This window comes from Monocercomonoides exilis (genome assembly GCF_001643675.1).
Source record: "Monocercomonoides exilis strain PA203 chromosome Unknown scaffold20-1493094, whole genome shotgun sequence".
NCBI lineage: Eukaryota > Preaxostyla > Oxymonadida > Polymastigidae > Monocercomonoides > Monocercomonoides exilis.
Window position 1 is genome coordinate 1,337,268 of NW_027150565.1, and position 23,083 is coordinate 1,360,350.

The window sequence follows — 23,083 nt, forward strand, 5'->3', positions numbered from 1 at the left end:
ATGGCGGCAAAGGGAGATTGTTTGCTGTTCAAATATTTTTAACCTAAAATTTCGCCATTTCTTTCTCAATTTCATTTTTGAATGCTTTTTCGAAAATAATATTTTGAAAAAGATAAAGAAGACCTTGTTCTTGGAACTGGAACTTCGGGAACTGTTATTCGAGTAATTCGTAAATCTGATAAAAGAGTATTTGCATGGAAGAAATCACATTTGGAACGTGGTCGAATGAAACGAGATCAAGAAGCTGAAGCAACACTCCTAAAGAAGCAATACAACTCCCCATTTCTTGTCCATATGCACGATATCATATTTACTGCTAATACTTTATACATTGTTTTAGATTATTGTGGTGGGGGTTCGCTTCGAGACAAACTGCTTAAACGAAAAGCTTCAAAGCCAAGACCTTTTTCTGAACCAGTATCTGTTTTAATTTTCTATTTTCATAAAAATTCGAATGAGTTCATTTTTACAGGAAGTGTACTTTTATCTTTGTCAATTGTTGCATGGAGTTGCTGCACTGCATCACGAGAATGTTTGCCATAGAGACTTAAAACCCGAAAATCTTTTATTTAATGAAGATGGAACACTCCGAATAAGTTTGCCTACTAATTTTTTATTTTGTGCATTTGGCTATTGTTGTTGCTTAGCTGATTTTGGGACTGCAAAGCAACTTGAACACTCATCTTCCACTATGACCACATTTTGCGGAACAGGTCCCTATATTGCACCAGAAATATTAAAAAAAGAACCGTGTGCTTTTTTTATAATTACTAATCAAATCTTATTTCTTGACATTAAATTTAATGATTTTTTAAAATGGCATATTTTCATTATTTTGTGAACAAAAATCATGTTTAATAATAAATAAACAAAAAATGCAATGCTCAAAAAATTTTATTCATAATAGTTACACAAAAGCTGTAGATTTGTGGAGCGTTGGCGTCATAGCATATGAAATGCTCACGCTGCGCTGGCCTTATCAAAGAAGCGATGGATCAGTTGATGTGGCGGCAGTAATTTCCCATAAGCCCATCGAATTTCCTGCATCAGCATCAAAAAGCATCACAGCCGTCATCAATGCGCTTTTGAATGAGGTTTTTCTTTCTTTCTTTCTTTCTAACTTTCTAACTTTCTAACTTTCTTTCTTTTCCCCATTTATTTATCTTTTTCCTTCTAATTTTATATTTTTCAAAAAAAAATATAATATAAAACAAATAATTTTTTTTTTTTCGACTCTCCCACCACAGAATCCTTTAAACCGCCCGTCTGCCGGCGAGCTGCTCGAAATTCCCCTTTTCAAGCGCCTCATCACCTCCTTCCAGCGGCGCGTGCCGGCAATGCCGCTCAATCCAGATGTCCCTCCGACTTTCTCTGCTTCTCTCGCCTCTTCTTTCTCCCCTGCTCTGTTCCAGATATACGAGTCGTTCAGACAGGAAACCACTCAGAAGCCTTCCTCGTCTCGCTCGTCAACGTCGTTTCGCTCTCCTTCCCCTTCTTCTTCTTCTTCTTCTTCCTCTTTATCTTTATCTTCTTCTTCCTCTTCTATTTCATCATCATCATCATCATCATCATCTTCTTCTTCTTCTTCTTCATCTCCTTCTCCTTCTCCCTCTCCTTCTTCCTCTCCCAAGCTGATGTCTTCTGAACTTCCATCAGCCAGCCATTCACCCCAATCTTCGTTCGATTCTGAATATCTCTTCATCTCCCTCACCCCTCCTTTACCTTCTTCTCCTGCTTCTCCTTCCTCTTTGTCTTCACCTTCTTCTCCGTCTTTGGCGGAATCTTCTTCAAATTCATCATCATCATCATCATCATCATCATCATCATCATCATCATCATCATCACCTTCCTCTACCTCTTCCTCTTCCTCTCCTATGAAGGATGCGATTGAAACAACAACTGAATCATCTTCTTCTTCCACATCTTCATCATTACCTTCTCCTTCTCCTTCTTCCTCTTCCTCTTCTTCTTCTCTTTCATCTTCATCAGTTTCATCATCACACAGCACACTCATCGAGAATGAGAGGCAGTTTGTCTTCCCTTTGCAATTCGTCCCATCTTCTGCACCTGGCACCTCACCTAATCATCATTCAGCTGCATCTTCTTCTCTTTCTCCTCCTTCTGTGCCTTCATTCACATCCTCATTGACTTCATCATCATCATCATCATCATCTTCTTCTTCCTCCTCCTCCTCTTATTTGTTCAAAGAAAGCGAGGTTGGTTCTTCTTTCTCTGATACTCCAAATGCATCTTCTAACACATCTTCTTCTTCTTCCTCCTCCTCCTCTTCTCCTTCCTCCTCTTCTCCTTCCTCCTCTTCCTCCTCTTCTTCCTCTTCTTCCTCTTCTTCCTCTTCTTCCTCTTCTTCCTCTTCTTCCTCTTCTTCATCTCATTCGTCCCGTCAGATGTCTCAGAGCCGCTTCCACATCTTCCCTTCGCACAATCGAATTGGCCTGCGAATTCTTCGCCGCTCAAAACACACCTCGTTCTTGCTGCCTGTCAGACAATCAGTTCCATTGAATGACATCATCTTCAGTCGCTCTGGTGAAAATTCTGCTTCTTCTTCTGCTTCTTCTCTTTCTTCTTCTGCTTCTTCTCTTTCTTCTTCTTCTTTCACTTCACCCTTTTCTTCTTCTTCTTCTTCCTCCTCTTCTTCCTCTTCACCTTCTCGTTCCACTTCAATATGTACATCATATAACTCAGCTATTCCTTCCTCCTTCCATTCTGAATCTTCTTCTTCTTCTTCTTCTTCTTCTTCTTCTTCCAACAAACCTTCTTTTCCTTCTTCTTTTCTGCAGCATCATCGTTCACTCACTGTTGTTGATCGTCGTTCTTCTTCTTCTTTTTCTTCTTCATTTTCTTCCTCTCCATTTTATTCTTCTTCTTCTTCTTCCTCCTCCTCTTTTTCCTCTTCTTCTTCTCCAACTGCTTCTTTTCCTCGTCTCAAGCGTCCACCACCAATTCCTCCGCCTTCACTCAACATGGAATTAGGTTCTATTTCGGTTCCTTCAAAAAAGCCTCTTTCTTCTTCTGTTTGTGCTTCTTCTTCTCTTTCTTCTTCTCTACCTTCTTCTCTATCTTCTTCTTCTTCTTCTTCTGATAGTAACGCTTCAAAGGAAGAAGAAGAAAGAGGAGGAGGAGAAAGAAAAGAAGAAAGAAAAGAAGAAAGAAATAACTTGAATCCCGTTGAAACACATTCATTTTTTTCTGTTTCGAATTCAAAGCTTTCAAATGTCTGCTCTCCTGAAGAGGAGAATACCACCACAAACACTGCAGACACTTCAAATATGGACATCAACATGTCTTCTTCTGTTTCTTCTTCAATTAATACTTCAACATCGGCACCATCACCATTATCACCATCTTCTTCCTCTTCCTCCTCCTCCTCCTTTTCCTCTTCCTCTTCCTCTTCTTCTTTTCCCATCACTTCACCTTCTTCTTCTTCTTCAACCTCTTCTTCTTCTTCTCTTCCTCTCCCTCTCCCTCTGCCTGCCAGGTTACCACCTCGTCCACCGCCTCGCCTTCCCACAGCAGCAGATACAACGTCCACATCACATTCAAATACAGAAGTCACTTCATCATCTTCTTCTCCATCTTCTTCTTCTTCTTCTTCTACTTCTCCTTCTCCTTCCTCTTCCTCTTCTAATGATTTGAATAATTCCAATGATTTGACACAAACAACAGATTCAACAAGAGATCAGTCTCCATTTTTGGATAAGATTTCGCCAATGGCATCAGAAACATCTCCTTTTGAGGCAACTTCACAACCTTTTGCATCATCTCCTTCATCATCATCTACTACTACTGCTGCTACTTCGTCTTCGTCTTCGTCTTCGTCTTCTTGTAATTTAAATTCTGTTTCTAATTCTCATTCTTCTTTATCCCCTTCATCTTCATCTTCATCGTCTTCTTCTTCTTCTCCCCTCTCTTCCTCTCCATTCTCTTCTTATAATTCCTCTTCTCCCTTTTTTCCTGCTCGTTCAGATATTCCACAAAGGCAGCGTGCTCAAACTTTTGCTGCTATTCCTTCACGTCCTCCTCCTCTTCCACCATCGATTCTTCATCAGGCTGGTAAATGTTAATGGATAAAAAATTTGACATTTCCTATTTTTTTTTGAATCTTTTTTAAAAGAAAAGAAAGAAAGAAAGAAATATTTCGTTTCTTTTTTTTTTTTTTTTTTTTTTTTTTTTAGGTTTTGTTCTTGAACTTTAAGCTTTTTTGTTTTATTAAGTTTTTAATGATTTTTATTGCCTTTGTATAAATCTTTCTTTTGTTATTTCTATACTTCTAACTATCTCTTTATTCTTCTTCTTTCTCTCTTCCCTCTTTTTCTTTTTCTTTCTTTCTCTCTTTGTATAATGCTTTTATGGTATTAATTTATGAGTTCTCAGATTTCCCGGATATTTACTATGATTTTCTAATTGTCCTTCTTTTTATTCTTCTTCTTTCTTGTTTCTGTTTATATGTTAATCGATTTTTTTATTTTAAGTTCAGTTAAATTTTCTATTTTATTCAAAACAAATAAAATCTTTTTCCTTTTCAACACATCAAAGAAATGTGTTTATAGTTTAATCGTGTTTATGTGATATGGATGATGAATTGTTTAATGAAATGTTACCTTTTTTTGTTATTTCTTTGTGTGTTTGTGTGTGTGTGCAATGTTGTCTCCACTTTCTAAGAAAGTTTCTTGTTCTTGGAGTATTTATGTGCTATTTATATAAATGAAAAATATTTTTTTTAAAGATTTTCTTTTTGTTTATTCAATTTTTAGTGTGTTAGCATGCTTTTATTCTCAAATGTTGTCTTTTGAAATGTTATTGAAAAGTTTGAAGAATAACTAGTTTGAAATATGTTGCAAAAATTTTTGTTTGCTTGTATCACTAAAATTTTTTCTTTCTGCCAATTTCTTTTTTTAATAGTTCCAATGGTTTTCATATTTAAGCAGTTCATTTTGCTTTTCTCGAATGAAAAACAAAAAGATGAACAGCTTGTTTCGCATTGGTTCATACGTCAGTCAATCAATCATAATTAATTACAGAATACAAAAGTTGTTTTCAAGTGAAAATTACTTTAATCATTTTTTCTTTTCTTTTCTTTAACTTTTCTCTGTTTTTTTTTTTTTTTTTTTTTTTTTTTTTTTTTTTTTTTTTTTTTTACTCTCGAAAATCTGAGAAGGAACTTGAAAATTTTCTTATAAACTCGATTTTGTGAGCGAGTGAGTGAATGTGTGTGTGTTTGTGTGTGTTTGTATTCGTATTTGTGTGTGTCCGCACTATTATTACACCTTAAAAATATATTTTATTTCAATAAAAAAATTTTTTTTATTAAACTTCCATTTTATCATTCATTCTTGTTTGTATTTGAGCAAGAAAAAAAAAGAAGAAGAAAATCATTTATTAATTGTTATTGATGTTAAAAGGAGAATGACTAATAGCAACATTGTATTTTTAACAGTTTGTGCGCACTTCAAAAAAACGGGATCGATTAAGCTTGTAAAACAATTTTGAACTCAATAAAGATATTTTATTTGTATGAACGAAGAATAATTTTTTTTCCCTTCTTCTTTCTTCTTCAACAATCATCTTTTCTCTCTTCATTCAAAGAGCTTACAATATGTTTTTCCTTAAGATGCTAAATCATTTTGAGTTGTAATTGAGTAAAAGGTGTTGTTCATCAGGATAATATTCGTCATGAAGTGATTTTGAAAAAAATTGGAAATTTTGAAGTAAAATCCAAAATTGAATTTCTAAAAACATAGAAAACAGTTTCTTTAACAAAACGGAGAACAACAAAACAGAAGAAGGTTCGAATCAAAGGAAATAAAAATAAAAAATAAAATAAAAATGTGAGACAAAAAACATTAAATATCGATATGAATAATCCCACCTTGCAGTGCTTTCAAAGGCAGATAGCAATAATAAAAGAGTGAACCTTTTTATTCGTTTTAAAAACGTGATAAATAGATCTTTCACTGTTCAAAGGAAAATTAATTAAAAATAAAAAAATTCATTTGAAAAGAGATGTTCCTTAAAAGATTTAAATAAAAAATATCTGAAAATTAATTTCAGTTTAAAAAGGAAAACAAAAAAATGTTCAGTTATTCGGATCACACAAACGAGAATGAAGCCAAAAACATGAATTTCGCTATACAAAATGATCATTACAATAATAATTGTACAGGTTCTGCCTGTTCAATCAGGCTCTTTTCTCGAAGCATTCACATTTATTCAAAATCAATTTATTTTTTATCTTCTTCATCTCTTCCATAAAGCCAAAGAAAATAAAAAATTTTCTTTGTTCCTCCAAGTTCCTTTTCCCTTTTCTTCTCATCAGTTTCTTAATCTCTCCCTCTTTCCCTTCCCGCCTCTCTCTTTCTCTCTTTCTCTCTCTTTTATTTTTTTATGCAAAAGGCAGGCAGTTTGTTTCGAGCCAATCTTCTTCAGTTGTCTTTGAAATCGGAGGAAGCGGAGGCAAATCAGGGCGTGCTGGTATCTTTGCCATCTTCGCGCCAATCGTGTGGACAATTGTGGTGTGTGAGAACGTGTAGAGAATGTCATTCATAATCTGAATGTGTTTGGAATGTTAATGAAGCAAAAATAAAATGATATCACAAAAGATAAATAGAGATTGAGATAGAGATAGAGAAAGAGAAAGAGAAAGAGAAAGAGAAAGAGAAAGAGAAAGAGAAAGAGAAAGAAAGAAAGAAAGAAAGAAAGAGAAAGAGAAAGAGAAAGAGAAAGAGAAAGAGAAAGAGAGAGAGAGAAAGAAAGAAAGAAAGAAAGAAAGAAAGAAAGAAAGAAGATTTATATAAAAACATATACAAAAATGAGTTGATCAAAAAGAAAAGAAGAATAAAACAGCAAAGTTAAAAGAAAAAGACAAATATAATTTCAATTAATATCATAACATATATAATTAAAAACACAAACGCAATCCGCATTGAAGATTTCAATCATCGATGTTGGCACCATCTCTCTAATTTGTCCCTTTGCAGCGTCGAGCACAGCCATAGCAGCGCGGAAGAAGGGCAGATCGAGGATGGCGTGCATCAGATTCAAGGTGATACGCTGGGTCATCACACGGGCATCGAATTTGAACCGCTGTGAGTGTTAATAAATAAAATAAATTAAATGATAAATAAATTAATAATAAATAAATAAGTAAAAGGAGTTGATGAGAGATGAAATATCATAAAATAATAATAATAATAATAATAAATGAAAATAGCATAATTGAACATTACAATAAAACATTTGCAAATAACATTCGAAATAAAAAAAAGAAAATAAAAAAAAAAAAAATATTTTTAGTAAATAGCTATAACAAAAATCACAATCAACTCCTCCTCTCTCTTCTCCTCCATACATCAAATACAGAGTCCAAGATCTTTCCGACAATCTTCGGCAGTCTGTCAGGTTCTCCTCGTGTTGGGTCAGATGACAGCGACAGCGAAAGCTCTACTTCCAGTGTGGTGAACCCTCTCACCACAAATATCGTCATCAGGTGAGAAAGCGTGTGTGTTATTTCCTTCGCATTCAGATGCGACGTCATTGATTTCCTCATTGACTCGATTCGCAGCCCGACTTCGGTGCAAGCCTGGAGCAGCGGAGACAGAGAGGCAGAGTCAACAGCAGTCTGGATGAGAGGCTCGATCAGCTCTGCGGCTTCTCGAAGGCGGCCTTATAAATAATTATTGTTTTAAATAAATAAATAAATAAATAAATCAACACACGGTCTCTTGTCTTTCTCTCCAGCTCGTTCATCAGATCTTCGCAATGAGACTTCAGCAGCCGATCAGCTTCGACAAAGCATTGCTTGATGGGCTGCTCGATCAAATTGAACGTCGTTTCAATGTTTGGTGCGAGATGCGAGGCAATAAAGCGCTTGATAAGATCGATGTTGGCCTTTCCGACTTCTTCTTTGACTGTCTTGTGCAGCGCTGATATTTCAGATATCCTCGAAATGATGCGCGCCTCGGTATCACGCTTCTTCTCTTTGATCTGCAAGAGGAGGTCGTTGGTTGCTGTACGAATTTGTTCACGCACTTTCATTTGACAAAGGATTTGAAAGAAAGATAGAATGATTGAAAAAGAAAAGAAAAGAAAAGAAAAGCAAGCATCCGTTTTCAAAAAGAACATTACGTAAAATTAAAAATATAATAATAACACATTCGTTTATTTATGTTCACATTTTGAAAAGGAAGGATAAATAAATTAATATATATAAATATATTCTTTTATTGTTTTGAAAACATACAGTATGAATGGAACTCGACTCTGATTGCTTGATACTGCGCAGCTTGCTCCAAAAACGATCCAGTCAGCCGTTTGTACTTATCATAGAACAAGTCTGGCTCGATCTGCTCTGTCGCAAACTGGAATATTGTCAGGCGAAAATCATCTTGCCAAATTGGTATTTTGTTCCTGCAGTCTGCAGCTTCCAGAGAGTGGGCCATTGCGCGATAGAAGCATGTGCTATAAGCAAAATCAGATTTATATGCTTTTCACACAAATACCAAAAAAAATAAAAAATGAAGTCGCAAAATTTTGATAAATAATTATAAGAATCCAATATTTTCAAAAATAAGATATTTGAATATTGAAAATGCAAGCACACAAGTGACTTGAATAAGTGCATTTCTTAGGCATTTAACCCACTCGTTCTTTTCAGCAGAAGAAAGAGGGGCAAAATGCCACAAACGATCTTTATGATGATACAATTCTATTGTGTTTGGAGGATATCTTGTTGGCTGGGGTATTGATGTTCTATCTGTCCAGCCAATCTTAAAAGAAAAATTTTTATTGTTCATCGTAAAAATGAAATAACCTAAAAAATTAAATTGTATATTCAAACCATATCTGCAATTTTTCTATTTCTTTGCGTTTGTGCAGCAATTGGATCTTAATTTTAATAAGCAAAAATATTTATCATAATAATTTATTTGTTTCAAAAAAAGTCTGAAAACCTTCGACAATTTCATATCCTTCTAGAGAAAAACTGCCTTTTGATTCCCCTCTGTCTTTAGCTGCTAAGTCAGTGTAATAATACATCTCTCTGTCGGTGGTTAAAACCATCCATCTGCGTTTCCAGGTCTTAATAGCCCCTCCTTCTTTATCAACCCATCCACAAAATGGTCGAATAGGGACTGACAATTTCCCCGCAACCATCAAAGGTGCCTCTTCTCGTTTCCTCCTCAAAATAAGAATATTTCTCCACAGAACATAATATTGAACAGTTTCGTTCATTCTTCTTCCAATGGGCTGAAGCACTCTTGTCAATTCTTTGTTAATCGTAGAGCATTCTTCAGGCGTTAATGTATACTGCTTTGCTCCTCCTGGTCCCATGCACTAATTTTTACTTATTCAAAAATACGAATTAAGGGTATTATCGAGATTACAATTTATTTAAAATGCAGGGAGAAATAAAAATTGTTGGTGAATATTCATGACTAAATAATAATATGTTGTTTTTAAAAAATAAATCACAGAAAAGTCGAAATTGTGATAAAAAAATTTCTTGATATTAATCTTTAAAAAGTATGTATAATTATTTATTAGTTTTTTTTTTTTTTTTTTTTTTTTTTTTGTATGTGTGTGTATATGTGCGTGTGTTGTTGAGCTGTCCGCCATATAATTTATTCAAATTTAGCAAAAAAATTTTTTCTTATCCTTTTATCGAAAAGTATAATTAAATATTTATTTTTGGAAATGGATGTTCGTTTTGTTTTGTGTTTCATAGAGAGTTATTTGCTTTTTTCATATGATTATTGTAACAGCATCGTAACGAAACGAAAATTTATGCAATACAATTACACCATAAATCCATCATACAATGCACGGAAGCAAAACTCTGTTATTTACAAGCCTCTTGAGAATTTTACTCATGATGTCGCATATGATTCAATTTTTGTGGGGGAAAATTTTTTGCGCATGCACTACGGTTGCGCAATTTCTTCGACATTCAATTTATATAATGCCTCATCATCGTGTGTTTTTGTCGAGCTTCGTCAGCTCGAATACAGTCCTCTATTTATCTGCTCGTCTTCATCATCGTTGTCTATCGCATGTTGCTTGCTTTATATGCCTGGCACATCGACAATTAGCCCTATAACAGCTGACGATGGAGTAATTATTCTTCAAAACACAAGTCTGACAATCAGCACTTCAACTGCAGTTCCTCAAATTGCAAGAGGAAATTCAATTTATTCTTATGGATTCTGGTCGTTGGAAATTGCGGGATGCCATTTTTCAGACATGGTTGTGATGCCATGTTTCGTTCAAAGCGAGACTTGTTCCTGCATTTCTGTAACAGATTCGAAATTCCAAAATTTGTCAAATCCCATTTGTTATGATATGCTTCATTGTTCTTTAAAATCGCGTGCTTTTTGTCATACAGCGACTATATGCAGCTGTTCGTTCTCCAGAGTTTGCGATGTGTATTATGGAGGGCTTCTTCAATCAATAAATCAGCCGTTTGCTGCATTTTCTTCATTCAACAGTACTTTCATATCTTGTCATCACTTGTCCAATGAGCAATATTCTGGAAAGCAAGAGAATCCATTATCACTGGAAAGGAAAGTTTTGGGTAAAGGAGAGCATTCATTTGTTTGGTGTGAATGGAAAAATACACCCCAGCAAGGATTTGGGGGTGCCATTGCCATTTCTACCCCTGGGGCATCAATCAACATTCGTTATTGTTTATTTGACAGTGTTAGCACAATTAAAAATGGAGAGTTCAATCATGGAGGTGCTTTATTTCTTTCAAATTTGGAAAATGTTAATGTTGATTCATCAAATTTCAGAAAGTGTTGCGCATATCATGGAGGAGCTATTTGTAGCGTTGATCATATGAAAAATGAACAATACAAAGATGTTGTTTTTGAAAATTGCTCCATTTCAGGTTCTCTTGGAATGACATGCTACTTACGTCCAAAATTTCTTCAATCGTCCGGAACATTCGTTTTTTCAAACAGTAAATTTGCGAATAATTACGCAGAAAACACTTCTGGCTGTCTATTTTTTAGTGAATATTTATCGAATGCAAATCTTTTAACACTTTTGATCACAGAAAATACGTTTATATTCAATACGTTGAATGGAACATTTACAAATTCAACAGTTTTCGGAGGAGCTGGAATGTGCTTTGATGCACTTTCGGAGCAAGCTGTTCAGACCCAATTTATACGATACTGCTTTTTCCATCGAAACATAGCAAAAAATGGGATGGGAAATGATGTGAGAATAAATGGAGGTGGAGTGACTTCAAATCCATTTTTCGAATCATATTCAACAACAACAGAAAAGCGAGTGTTTTACGGTGGCACAGCTGATAGCGAAGTATACAATGGATGGCTTCCTGTAAAGGTAATGCTTCTGACTCGATATGTACATGAGAATGGAAACGATTCGGATGAGCTTTGTGGATTGAACGACTCGATTCCATGCAAAACGATTGAACACGCATTTGGAAAGATGAGGTACGATGTTGAATGCAAAATATTTTTGCTTGAATCAGTCTTTACTCCTTCTTCTGTGCTATCCATCAACAGCAATAAAGTCAAAGTGATTGGTAATGGAACAGACAAATCAGTCGTAAGAACAAGCATGCTGTCAAACTCTGCAGCCCTGTTTTCAATTAATGCCGGAGATTTGAGTGTATTTTCTTTGGAGATTGATCACAACGCTGTAGCAGAAACAGTTGGAATATTATCTATTTCTGGTTCATCTGGAACAGCTAACCTGAAGCATCTTCTTATCACTTCGTCTAGGGCTCAGCCCACTTCTTTTAGCAAGCCATTATTTGACATTGCTTTGGGAAGCATTTCAATTGATTCCTGTATTGTGTCTTCTTTGAGAACAAGCACTCAGCTCATAAGGGCTCCAATTTCCTCATTTTCTGAAATTTCTAACACGAACTTCACAGAGGTCATTCGAAGCTCTGGAAATGGAGGAGTCATTGAATGCAACCCGATAAATGAGGAATCATTATCATTGAACAATATCTCGTTTGATGGGTGCAAATGTGAAAGTGGAAATGGAGGATGCCTTTCCATTATGATGCAACCTGGCTCAAAAGTGAGATTTGGAGAAATTGATTCGCTAACTTTTGCTGATTGAGGTGCACAGGGAGTTGGAAGCAACGGATTTGGAGGGGCAATATTTCTGAAATTGGAAAATTCAGCCAATGATTTTGTTTTCGACAAAATGACATTCACCAACTGCCGTGCTTCGCAATTCGGTAACAACATTTTTATTGAAGCGGCGAACTTCAGCCAAGTGATTAATGCAGAGCGGTTGAAGTTCAGTCCTCAACTGAATTCACTTACCGATCTGTGTGGATATGAAAATAGCGATCGTTCGTTTGCGATTCCTCTTGTGCTTTATCTCCGAAGCAAACCGAGCGAGTTTTATGTTGGAAATACGAACAAACGAGATTGGCACATGTGTGGATTTGCTGACGAGCAATGCTCAACTGTTGATTATATTCTCTTGCAACACAAAACATCAAGCGATGTGTCAATTGCTGTTGATGGCAGCTCCACTCTTTCACGAGAGATATCTCTATATGAATGCACTACAAGTGTTCGAGGGATTAGAGCTCAGACACAGCTCATCATTAACGATAATTTAACCAACAATCAAGATGGAATGATTGTTAGCAGAGCAACAACTTCTTTTTCGAGCATCAAGTTTTATCTGCCGAGTTCGCTATCTGGAAGGGAAGCTCTATTTCTGGTGCAGTCAGGATCTTTCTTGTCTGAGCAGTGTGCACTGATGCTTATGTCTGACACAACATTGTCTTTCAGTTTTATTATTTGCATGGGTGGAACAAGCGCAGTGAAATCACTTGTGGCGAAAGGATTCAAATTAACAGAAGCACCTCTGATGATTTCACGCACGAACGGGCAGCTTAACGTTGAGTTATGCAACATTTCGAATACAACTTCCGCATCAAACGAAGGAATAATTGATTGCACAAACGGAGGTTCATTGACTCTTCAGAATTCAACAATGGAAGGAATTGAGTGCAGCAGCAAGGCAGCCATAACGATTGAAAACGGGAAAACAGTGAAAGTGGAAAAAATCAACATGAAATCCATTGAACTCGCAAATGGAAATGGAAGCGCAGTGAATATTGTGATGAATACAGGAAATGTTGTTGAGATTAGAGAGTCAACATTTTACAACTGTTTGGCTTGCTCTGGTTGTGGAGGAGGGATATATGCTTCGTTTGCTGGAAGCGGAAAGCTGAGCATCGGAAAAGATGGAACGCTCACATCGTTTTCAAAGTGTGGAGCAAGTGATACGAGAACTCAATGTGGATTTGGTGGTGGGCTGTTTGTGAAGGCTGCTGGTCAGTTCAATGATTATTCGGTTTCTTCATTCAGCTTTACGAGCGGTGTTGAAAAAAATTATGCAGCGAAAGGAGGAAGCAACATGTTTTTTGATGAGGGGAATTTGGCAGATTTGATGAATTCAGGAAAAGTGGATGTTACGATCTCGACAAATGCAGCAGAATACGATGATGCAATGGGCTTCGAAAATGGCAATGAAGATTATGGAATTCCTCTGGCTCTCTATTTCATTGCTCCATTTCCTCTGCCAGCAGTCGTTGGAGGAAACAACAAGAGAGACTTCAGTGGATGTGGCCACTCGGGCTATCCTTGCTCAACAATTGCGTTCACAGCCAATCTTCGTTTTTCTTCGTTGAACAAAGACATCTTGCTTGATCCTTCATTTATTTGGAGCGAAGAGACAGAAATGAATGTTTGCGAATGGAAAGTGAAATGTGCGCAAAAGAACACAAAAATTGTGATTTCTCCACCACCTCCAACAGATTCATCTTCTTTTATAACAGTCACTCAGCCAGCGACAATAACGAATATCACTTTTGTTTTGCCATTATCGCTCAACTCCAGAACGTCTTTGATTCAGTGTAACGGAAATAGCCTAGCATTAAACAGTTGCGGATTTTCGATTACTAATTCAGAAGAAAGCAACGAAATCAATTTCATCTTTGCAAAAATAATCGGAGGGATTTTTGTTGCAAATGATTTTGTTGTTGTTGCAGAAACAAACCAAATTACGTTTTCAACCAGTCCATTTTTATTTGAGGGAGGAAGTTCATTCACGATACAGAGCTGTGAAATCAACGGAATAACCATGAAGAACGGAAATGGTGGTCTGTTCAGTGCATATGGGAATAGAGAAAGCTGTGGGATTGTGATTGACGGATGCCAAATAAGTTCATCATGTGAAGACGGAAACGAGCTGAAGGGCGGATCTTTGTTTATCCAGAAACAGGGGAATATGAACGTTGCTGTGAAGAACACCAGATTCAGCAGTTGTAATGTGCCAAGCAGCGAAGAATCAAACAGTGGAAGAGGATTAGGAGGAGGGATATATCTGCATATTTCAGATAATAATGGAGTTTATTCACTGAAAAATCTGATATTCTTTGAATGCAAAGCGTGGAAAGGAAACAACATATTTGTGGATGCCATCAACTTAACTGAAGCAGTTCGAACAGATAACTTCCAAATAGCTTGGAGGGAAATGGATAAAATGGATTTGATGGGGTATGAGCGAGTCTCCTGCAATCGAGATTATGCGATTCCTTTAACTGCATTTCTGACTTCATTTTCTGGAAGCGGATATGTTGGAGGCGAAGCAGATGGAGGACATGATCACTCAGGGTGCGGATTTTCATTTGCGCCTTGCCACACAATCAGCAAAGTTGTTGAATTGAGATTTGGATCAGCGCAACAGCAAGGTGTTGTTGAAGTACTCCCATCTTTCCAGCTGGATAGCTGCACAAGGCTTGCCTCGTGTTCTGTTTCTATTTTGGCGACAACAAAAAATACTTCTGTTTTTGTTTGCAGCAACGGAAGCGGGGAAGGGGATGGTTTGATCGAGACAGAAGCAGATGTTTCAATTTCGAATATTACGTTTTCCTTGCCTCCAAGCTTCGTTGAAACGCCTCGTTTGTTTCTGATTCTGTGCCAGCAATCAACTTTGAACATTGCTAATTGCTCAGCAACAAGGCAAATAGAAAGCGAGGCAATCGAATTCAGCATTCTTTGTGCAACAGGAGGCGAAGTTCATTTGACTGAATTTGAGCTGAAAAGAATTGATTTTGGAGATATTGCAGCAATTGAGCTGAGAGGACAAGGAACATCATTATCTGTTGCAGGATGCACTTTTGAAGCGGTTGGAAGTCTGACACATAATGGACTGATTCACTTGACCGAAGAATCTTCAGCCGACATCAAGAAGCTAACAGTCAATGGCTCATCACTGGAAAGTGGCAGCGTTATTTCATTTGGGGAAGGAAGCGCAATGAAAATGCATTCAAGTGAATTGTCGAACGTGACTCGCAACAACGGGAATGGCTCAGTCTTTTCAGGCGTTATTGGACAGGGAAAGCGAGTGGAGATCAGCAACTGTGTGTTTTCGAAAGCTATGTGCCAAGGCGAGATTCCATTTGGTGGAATGGGAGCATTCAATGTGTCGAATGGAGGAGAACTGATATTCACTCTGAACAGAGTGGAGAGCTGCACTGCGCTGGGAGCACAGGGATATGGAGGAGGACTGCATCTGAAATTCGATGCGAATGTTCAGTATTCTATGAAGTCAAACACTTTCACAGGAAATCTTGCTTCAAAGGGAAGTGATCTGTTTCTGCTTTGCGGGAATCCAGAAACGCTGATCAAAGAAGATCTGTGGTTTGGGACAATTGACGAATTGAGCACACCTGAGCCAAATTTCTGGGTTATGGACTCCGTTGAAAGCACAGAAATTGACTATTCAATCAAGAAATATCTGTTTTCTGGAACAGGAGATATCATCTTTGTTGAGGCAGGAAAAAGCACGTTGCCGAACTGTGGAAGCGATGCAAATCCATGCGATCGATTGGAGGTTGGTGTCAGCAACCTGAAAGAGAACCAGACGACTGTTCAGATCAACAACCACAACTGGGTCTCTGGAGAGATGAGAAGAGATGGGAAGCGGCTGACCATCCGCGGAGTAGCTGACAAATCCGAGCTGAGAGTTGAAAGCAACGGTTTCTTCAATGTGGTTGATGGTTTAACGCCAACAGTGCTTCTTCTCAACAGACTGATTTTCAAACTTCCTGCCTCTCCGGCAGAAGGTAATGTTGGCGTTATTCGGATGAATGGGGGACGAGTGGCAATCCTGAATTGTGAGTTTGGAGGGAGCGAAGGTTCTGAAGAAGCTGGAAAGCTTTGGATCGTTGTTGGAGAAAGAGGAAAGGCACAGCTTGAGAGCGTATCATTTTCTTATCTGACTTTTTTGTCGAGCTTCGGAATAGCTCGGTTGGAGAGAGGAGAGATGTCTATCAACAATCTGAATGCATCTTATGTTGTATCAGAAGGAGATGGATTGATCCAGGAAATTGAAGGAGAAAGATTTGAAATCAATGCAGCGAATATTTCTGATTGCTCTGCTTCATGCGGAGGAATATTTGTGCTGAGGAACGTGGAGCGGGCATCCATTTCTCGAGGATGTGAATTTGTGAGATGCATATCGCGCAATGGCGATGGAGGCGTTGTTGAATGTGAGCTTGCCTTTAAGAATAGTTTCGACATAGAAAATGTTGAAATAAGTGAATGCGAAGCTAATGAGACATGCGGAAGAGGAGGAGGCATTTTTCTTTGTTTAAGCGACGATTCCACAAACTACTTAAATTTCAGAGAAATTGTGTTTTTTGAAAATAAAGCTTTGTACGGGAGGGATTTATTTATCAGCTGTTCTGATTTGAATCAAACAGCGAGCTGGCATAGCTTCTCTTTAAACATATTAGACGAAAATGGCGTTTCTGTTGTGGATATGAAAGGAATTGATAAAAGATTTTTTGGTGAACCTGTTGATCTGCTTCTATTTCTGGTGACATACCATTCGAATGAGGTGTTTGTTGACCAAAATGGAATTGAAGTGATGGGATGCGGCAGCTTGAATTTTCCCTGCAACACTTTCTGGAGGGGTGTGAATAATGCCAATTTGAATTCTTCGCATAGAATTATATGGATTGGCTCAAACGCAATCATTCAAGATGAATATGATCTGTCCAATTTCGAGGTCAAATCTTCAGTCTCTGAAGCACATGCAAAGCTTGATTTTGCTTCTGAAATTATTCGTTCCGACTTTTCTTCAGCGTTGATTGTCAATTCGAAGAATCTTCAATTTTGCCTTGTTGATTTCGTGTTGCCGTTGGAATTCAGCACCAATCGTAAAGTTCTGATATCTTCTTCTCCTGAAAATGGGATGCTTCATTTGATTGATTGTGCATTTTCAGCGAGGCAACAAGGCACAATTTCGTTTTCGCTGATTTCTGTGAATGGAGGAACATTTTCGCTGATTCGTTGTACAATTGAAGATGTGAAGTTTGATTTCACGCCGATTTCTGCTTCTTCTTCTTCGGCTGTAATTGAAGCATGCAATATTTCTGGGGCCAAAACAGAGAATGGGGCAGAAGGCGGAGCACTTCGAATCACGTTGAAAGCAGAGCAGCAATTGATGATCAACAAAACAATAGGAAAAAATTGTGAATGCTCACAGACAATTGGAAAAGGTGGATTTCTTTATGTTGACTGCTCAAACTCAGAAATCGGAACTCCTTTTGTTTTTGATGCAATTGTTTTGGAAGCCAATGAAGCGAAAATTGGGGAGCATATTTACATTTTGTCGTTTGATTTGAATGTAACTGTGGCATCATCTTCATTCGTGTTTGATTATTCTTCAATGGAAAATGCAGCAAATCTGTTTGTGGGGAGTGACGATGTCTTCAACAATGCCAACCTCTTCAGATTTCTTGTGAGTTATTCGAATTTCCAGATAGACGTTTCTTCACTTGGCTTTGATGTGAAGAGGTGTGGAAGTCCAGACGATCCGTGCTTTTCTTTCTGGAAAGGGATGCAGCAGATTGACGGAAGCGAGACAAAAAAGGAGATAATAATTCACGACACGACAGTTTTGAAGGACAGCTTTGTTCTTTCCGACTTCAAGATATGCTCTGGAACAACATCTGAAGTGGAAGCCAGCCATTCGATGTTGGCTGTGAGCCAAGAAGAACCAGTGGAAGGAAAAGGATTGATCAGAAACAATAAGGCTCTGACATTTTCGTGGATAATTCTATCAGTGGAGTTTATACATGAAAATGGAGAAGAAACCATTGTGAAAAACGAAGATGGAACTTTAACGTTTGAAGAGTGCTGGTTTTCTTCAACAAGCACGGGCAATATGGCACAAAACTATGTGTTTGCGGAAATGGGGAAAGGAACGCTGATTGTTGATGGACTGAATGTTGAAAGGATCCATACGAAGCGAGGCGTATTCAATGTATTTGGCAAATGCGAATGCAGAATGAACAAAATGAATGTTCTTTCATCCACAATTGAGAGCGGAAGCATAATTAACGTGAAGAATGCAGCAGAAACAACAAGACGCAATATGAAAACAATGATAAATATAAATGAATCGACATTCTTTTCTGTTTCAAGGAAGGATGATGGATCGTGTGTTAGCAGCAGCAATTGCAGCAGTGAAAGTGTTGAAATGATAGTGAGAAATTCGTCAATCGAATCGTGCAAAGCTCTTTCGTCTGAGAAAGGCGGTTCTCTTTTCTTTGTACTGAGTTTGGATGGCTCGCTGAAAGTGGAAGATTCACGAATAGCGCAATGCTCTTGTTCTGTTGCAAGCGGAAGAGGAGGAGGAGCATTCTTGGAGTGTAAGGAAAGAGGAGAATTGAACTTTCTTTTCAAAAATATCACATTTTCTGGCAATGAGGCATTTGTTGGCCGAGACATTTTCATTGAATGCACAAACATCTCGAACCAAATCAACGAGACACAGTTTGTGATGGATTTGAGAGCGGACTCTTTTATTCGCCTGAATGCGATGTATGGGATTGATCCAACACTCTCCGAGCCAGTTGATTTGATTGAAGTGATGACATTCTTCCAGGCAAGCATGATTGTTGTCTCTAATGTGTTTGGGAATAGCGGAGCGAACGATCGGCAGTGTGGCACAAACACTCATCCCTGTCTGTCTGTTGGATATGGTGCCAGCCATCTTGTTGGTGACTTCCTGAGAATTGTGGCTATTGATGAGCAAAGTGAGATTGAAAAGGAGATTGAGCTGAGCGATATCACCATTCAGTCGAAAAGCTTCGCAAAAGCAAAGCTGGTTGTGTTATCAGCTATTCCTGCTGTTGGCCCAGCTCTGATTAAAACGAAAGGAAGAAATCGCCTGGAATCAATCGAATTCCTGTTTGCAGACTTATTTTCATCGGATCACAAGGCAATTCTGGAAATTGATGAAGGCAGCATGCTGATCGTCGATGTTGCGTTTAAGCCAGAGAATACGAATTCAAAAGTTGGTTTTAATGAACTTATTCGGATGAAAGGAGGGATGCTGGACTTTGATAAAATTTCCATTGAACAGATAGAAACTATTTCGTTATGCTCTTTCGAAAAAGGAATTGTCCAATTACGTTCTGCTTCAATTGCGAATGTTGTGTCACTTCAGGATTTGTTTGTTGTGTTGTGCGAAGACATCTCGATGAAGGAAGTGGTGATTAGTGAGGCAGTAAGCCAAAAGAGCATCATCAGTTTTGATGGAGCAGAGAACAAAGCGCAGAGCGTTACAATGAAATCAGCTTTGTATGAATGTACAATTTTGAATGTTTCGTGCAAAGGAGATACGCCTCTTGTTTGTATCAGCAACAGGAGAAATGTGAATATATCAAATTGTGAAATAGGCAATTCCTCGTCAAAAGCTGAGAAAGGGAAAATTGTATCCTTGCTTTCTTGCTCTGAAATTTTCATGGATTCATGCGTTTTCAGTGGGGATTTAGAAAATTCAAAAGAAAATAACAACAATGAGATTAAATCAGATCTTTGTGAATGGAATGGATCTCTTGTGGATACAGAATATAGCTCAGTGGTGATGAAAGATACAACAATATCAAATTCACAAGAGGGAGGACTTTCGATGAGTGGAGGAAATGTGGTAATTGAAATGGGAATGTTCAACAACAACAAGCCATCAATTGAAGGATATCCTTCAGCGAGGAGAAACATCATCTGTTCAGATTCAGGACTGCTGGATGTTGTAAGCTTGAAAGGTGGAGATGGGATATTACCAAACACATCGCTTTGGATTTTGGACGAGGAATGCAACTTGGGAGGAATTGCAGGAGAAAGAGGATCAGCATTTTTCATACCCGTTTTGGATTCTGCACAAATGGAAAAAACAGAAAACACAACGAAGATCATTTTTATGGGGAATTTGCTTCTTCCATGCAATCTTTTGTTTCAAATTGTGACTACCATTAACAATGAAAAGTCAATTTCAACGTTCCATTTCAAAGACGAAGATTGCGTTTCGGAGACAAAAATCTTCTCTGTTATTAATTCGGGCTTTGTTGATTCAGCTCCAGAAGAAGCAGAAGTATCTGTGTGCATTCTATTTGGGAATACCTACAATCCATCGTCTACTGAATCATTCATTTTGAAGAACAAAAGTGAAACTGAACAAAATGGAGATGGCAATGTTGTGAAAGGAGAAAACAAAATTGAATGGGGCATTATTGCCTTTATTTGTTGCGTTGTCGTTCTTTTAATTTTTGCAGTAATGTTTGTTGTTGTAATTGTACTTTTGCGAAAGAAACTGAATGAAGCGGAAAAGAAAGCGAAGAAAACAGGATCGGAATACGAGCAAATAAATGAAAATGCAGAAAGGAGAAGGGAAAACGATGGAAAAAGCTTTGAAATGAGTGAGATGCCATCCACGATTCTGGAAGGGATGACGAGCCAAATTCCACTTCTGATAGACAATGATGAAATTCTTCCAGAGCCTCCATCAATGACTGATGAAATTCTGAATGAAAATGATCTGCCAGATTTGGAATCTCCATTGCCATTGTCTGAGGATGCTTCTGTTTCTGGGGTGTTGCAACCGCATTCATTAAGTGTTATATCAGCAAAGAAGCCATTTCGAGAAAAGGAGAAAAAGAACATCAAAACATTGCATTCAGTGATTCATTCAGTGCAAGGTAATTTTACAATGGGAACAAGAGCGATGGATGTTGTTGATGGGAAGGAGGTGGTTTTGGCGGTGGCAGAACTGTTTGAGCATTTGATTTCAGTTGGAGACGAAAGGGCGGAAATGATGGCAAGGCAGCTGTGTCCATATACAATCTTTGTTGAGGAAGGAAGTAATGAAATATTTGTTTTGACAGAGGAATTGGAAGATGAAAAGCAAAATAATGAACTGAGGCGATGGAAGGCTCCAGAAATGGGAGATGAAAGCGATGAAAATGAGGAAGTGGAAGATGATGAAGTTGAAAAAGCAGTTGTTTTCACACTTGGACTGATTTTCCATGAAATGGCAACAGGGGAAGTGCCTTTGAGCGAGTGTGACGCGGAGGAAGCGCAGGAGATGATGAGAGATGGGGTGCGACCGCTGACAGAAGGAATTGAAGGAGAAGAGCTGGTTGAGTTCTTGGAAAATATGTGGGCAGATGAACAAAACGATAGGCCTTTTCTGAATGAAATTATTGAAAAATTGAAAACTTTTTTTGATAATGAAGAAGATTGAAATTATAAAAAGAAATAAATTTAAAGAAAGAAAAATGAGTGTTGAACAAGGAATGCAAGAGGTGGAAAATGACAATGTGTTTCAGAATGATTATCAGTTATCAATTGTGGATGAATTATATCATTTGGGGAAAAAACGAAACAATTTATCAGAATTGAAGAAATAATAGCTAAGATTCAATGGATTTGAAAAAGAAAGATTAATAATTCTTGAGATTCCCTGAACGATTAAAAAAATGTCAGATTCAAATTTTGGTGAAGAATGTCATGAAAGCATGGCAGAAAAAGCAAAATGTGCAGAAATAACATGATTGCATAAAATATAATGCAAAACATATTCATTGATTTATATTGGAACATTATTAGGCTGTGCTATTTAATATTACAACTTTATGTGAATAGTCAAAAATTCGTGTTCTTATGAGATATTTTTTGACATTATGCTTATTTATTTCATTTTGACTCCAAAATTTGGAGCATATTTTAGAAAATATTTGCTTTCATACATCTTTCCTCACAAATTTTTGCGTATAAACACCCAAGAAGACTTTTTAAAATTATTTAAATTATTGTTATATATTTAGTCTAGGGGCGCTTTGCTTTGAAGTTTTTATCTATTTTTACCAATTTTGTATCACTTGATCAAATAAAATTGTCAAAATTAAAAGAACAAATTGTTTATTAGTTGTGTGAATCGTCATTTTTTCTTTTCAAAGAGTTATTCATTTGTCAACAAAATTTTAATTTTAAAGATGTTGAGTGTTGCTTCAGTTTATTTTTCATTTGAAAAAGAGGACAATTACACATACTTGGACGTGTCATTATTAAAAATTAATACAAAAGGGATATTGACTCATTTCCTTTGATGTTATAAAAAATGAATTTTTAAACATCACAAAAGATAATATTATTCTAGCAGAAATTTGAATCGTTCAGTTTGATCAAATATCTGTTCCAGATAACCAAATATTAAAAAAAAACTTTTCAAATAAAATAATCAAAATAAAAAAAGTGAAAGAAAATGAGAGAGAAAAGAAAGTGCAAATAAATAGATGAATAAATGATTAATTGAATGAATGAATAAAAAACGAAAATAAGAAATCATCTGATGCACATTTGAAATAAAACATAATGAGAAACACAATGATGTGAAGCGATTTCAAAAGTGAAAGTGAAAGAGAAAGAGAAAGAGAAAGAGAAAGTGAAAGAGAAAGAGAAAGTGAAATAAAAAGAGAAAGAGAAAGAAAAAGAGAAAACAGTTCATGAGGGATTGAATAAATGTGAAATTGAATGGTTGAAAGAATGGTGAATTATTGATTGAATTGATAAAATAAATAATTGAGTGAGTGAGTGAGTGAATGAACTTTGAAAGTGAAAGAGTGAGAGAGGATGAGAATGTGGAAAAGAAGGAATGAGGGAAGGAAAGTAGAAAGAGTGAAGTGGTAATTAATAGAGAGTGGGAGGGT

The 23,083-nt window shown here is 37.1% G+C and overlaps 4 protein-coding genes across 4 annotated transcripts; 3 read left to right on the forward strand and 1 right to left on the reverse strand.

Annotated features, from left to right (window-relative positions):
- On the forward strand, positions 1–4,082 carry MONOS_2307 (putative Protein kinase domain; the record flags this gene model as incomplete). Its single annotated transcript, XM_067872221.1, has 6 exons — positions 1–19; positions 113–417; positions 473–596; positions 648–750; positions 908–1,094; positions 1,248–4,082. The coding sequence occupies 6 exons, from the start codon at positions 1–3 to the stop codon at positions 4,080–4,082; spliced, it is 3,573 nt and encodes a 1,190-aa protein (XP_067728276.1).
- Positions 4,083–5,646: 1,564 nt separating this feature from the next.
- Positions 5,647–9,380, reverse strand: MONOS_2306 (putative PH domain). Its single transcript, XM_067872220.1, has 8 exons — positions 8,967–9,380; positions 8,855–8,901; positions 8,618–8,783; positions 8,258–8,500; positions 7,734–8,045; positions 7,367–7,680; positions 6,931–7,101; positions 5,647–6,565 (listed from the first exon to the last, which is right to left on the reverse strand). Exons 1-8 carry the CDS (start codon positions 9,343–9,345, stop codon positions 6,401–6,403), a joined length of 1,797 nt encoding a protein of 598 aa, XP_067728277.1. The 5' UTR covers positions 9,346–9,380; the 3' UTR covers positions 5,647–6,400.
- A 1,843-nt stretch (positions 9,381–11,223) lies between these two features.
- MONOS_2305 (uncharacterized protein) lies at positions 11,224–12,117 on the forward strand (the record flags this gene model as incomplete). Its single annotated transcript, XM_067872219.1, has 1 exon — positions 11,224–12,117. The coding sequence occupies one exon, from the start codon at positions 11,224–11,226 to the stop codon at positions 12,115–12,117; it is 894 nt and encodes a 297-aa protein (XP_067728278.1).
- Positions 12,118–12,204: 87 nt separating this feature from the next.
- On the forward strand, positions 12,205–21,618 carry MONOS_2304 (uncharacterized protein; the record flags this gene model as incomplete). Its single annotated transcript, XM_067872218.1, has 1 exon — positions 12,205–21,618. The coding sequence occupies one exon, from the start codon at positions 12,205–12,207 to the stop codon at positions 21,616–21,618; it is 9,414 nt and encodes a 3,137-aa protein (XP_067728279.1).
- Positions 21,619–23,083: the final 1,465 nt, after the last annotated feature.

Bases quoted from the DNA above. Each gene is read 5' to 3' on its own strand.
- MONOS_2306 (XM_067872220.1), bottom strand. From the start codon at position 9,345: ATGGGACCAGGAGGAGCAAAGCAGTATACATTAACGCCTGAAGAATGC. The intron at 8,902-8,966 runs GTTTTCAGACTT...ATTAAAATTAAG, and splicing joins AGGATATGAAATTGTCGAAG to ATCCAATTGCTGCACAAACG. The intron at 8,046-8,257 runs GTATGTTTTCAA...GTCAAATGAAAG, and splicing joins AGTCGAGTTCCATTCATACT to TGCGTGAACAAATTCGTACA.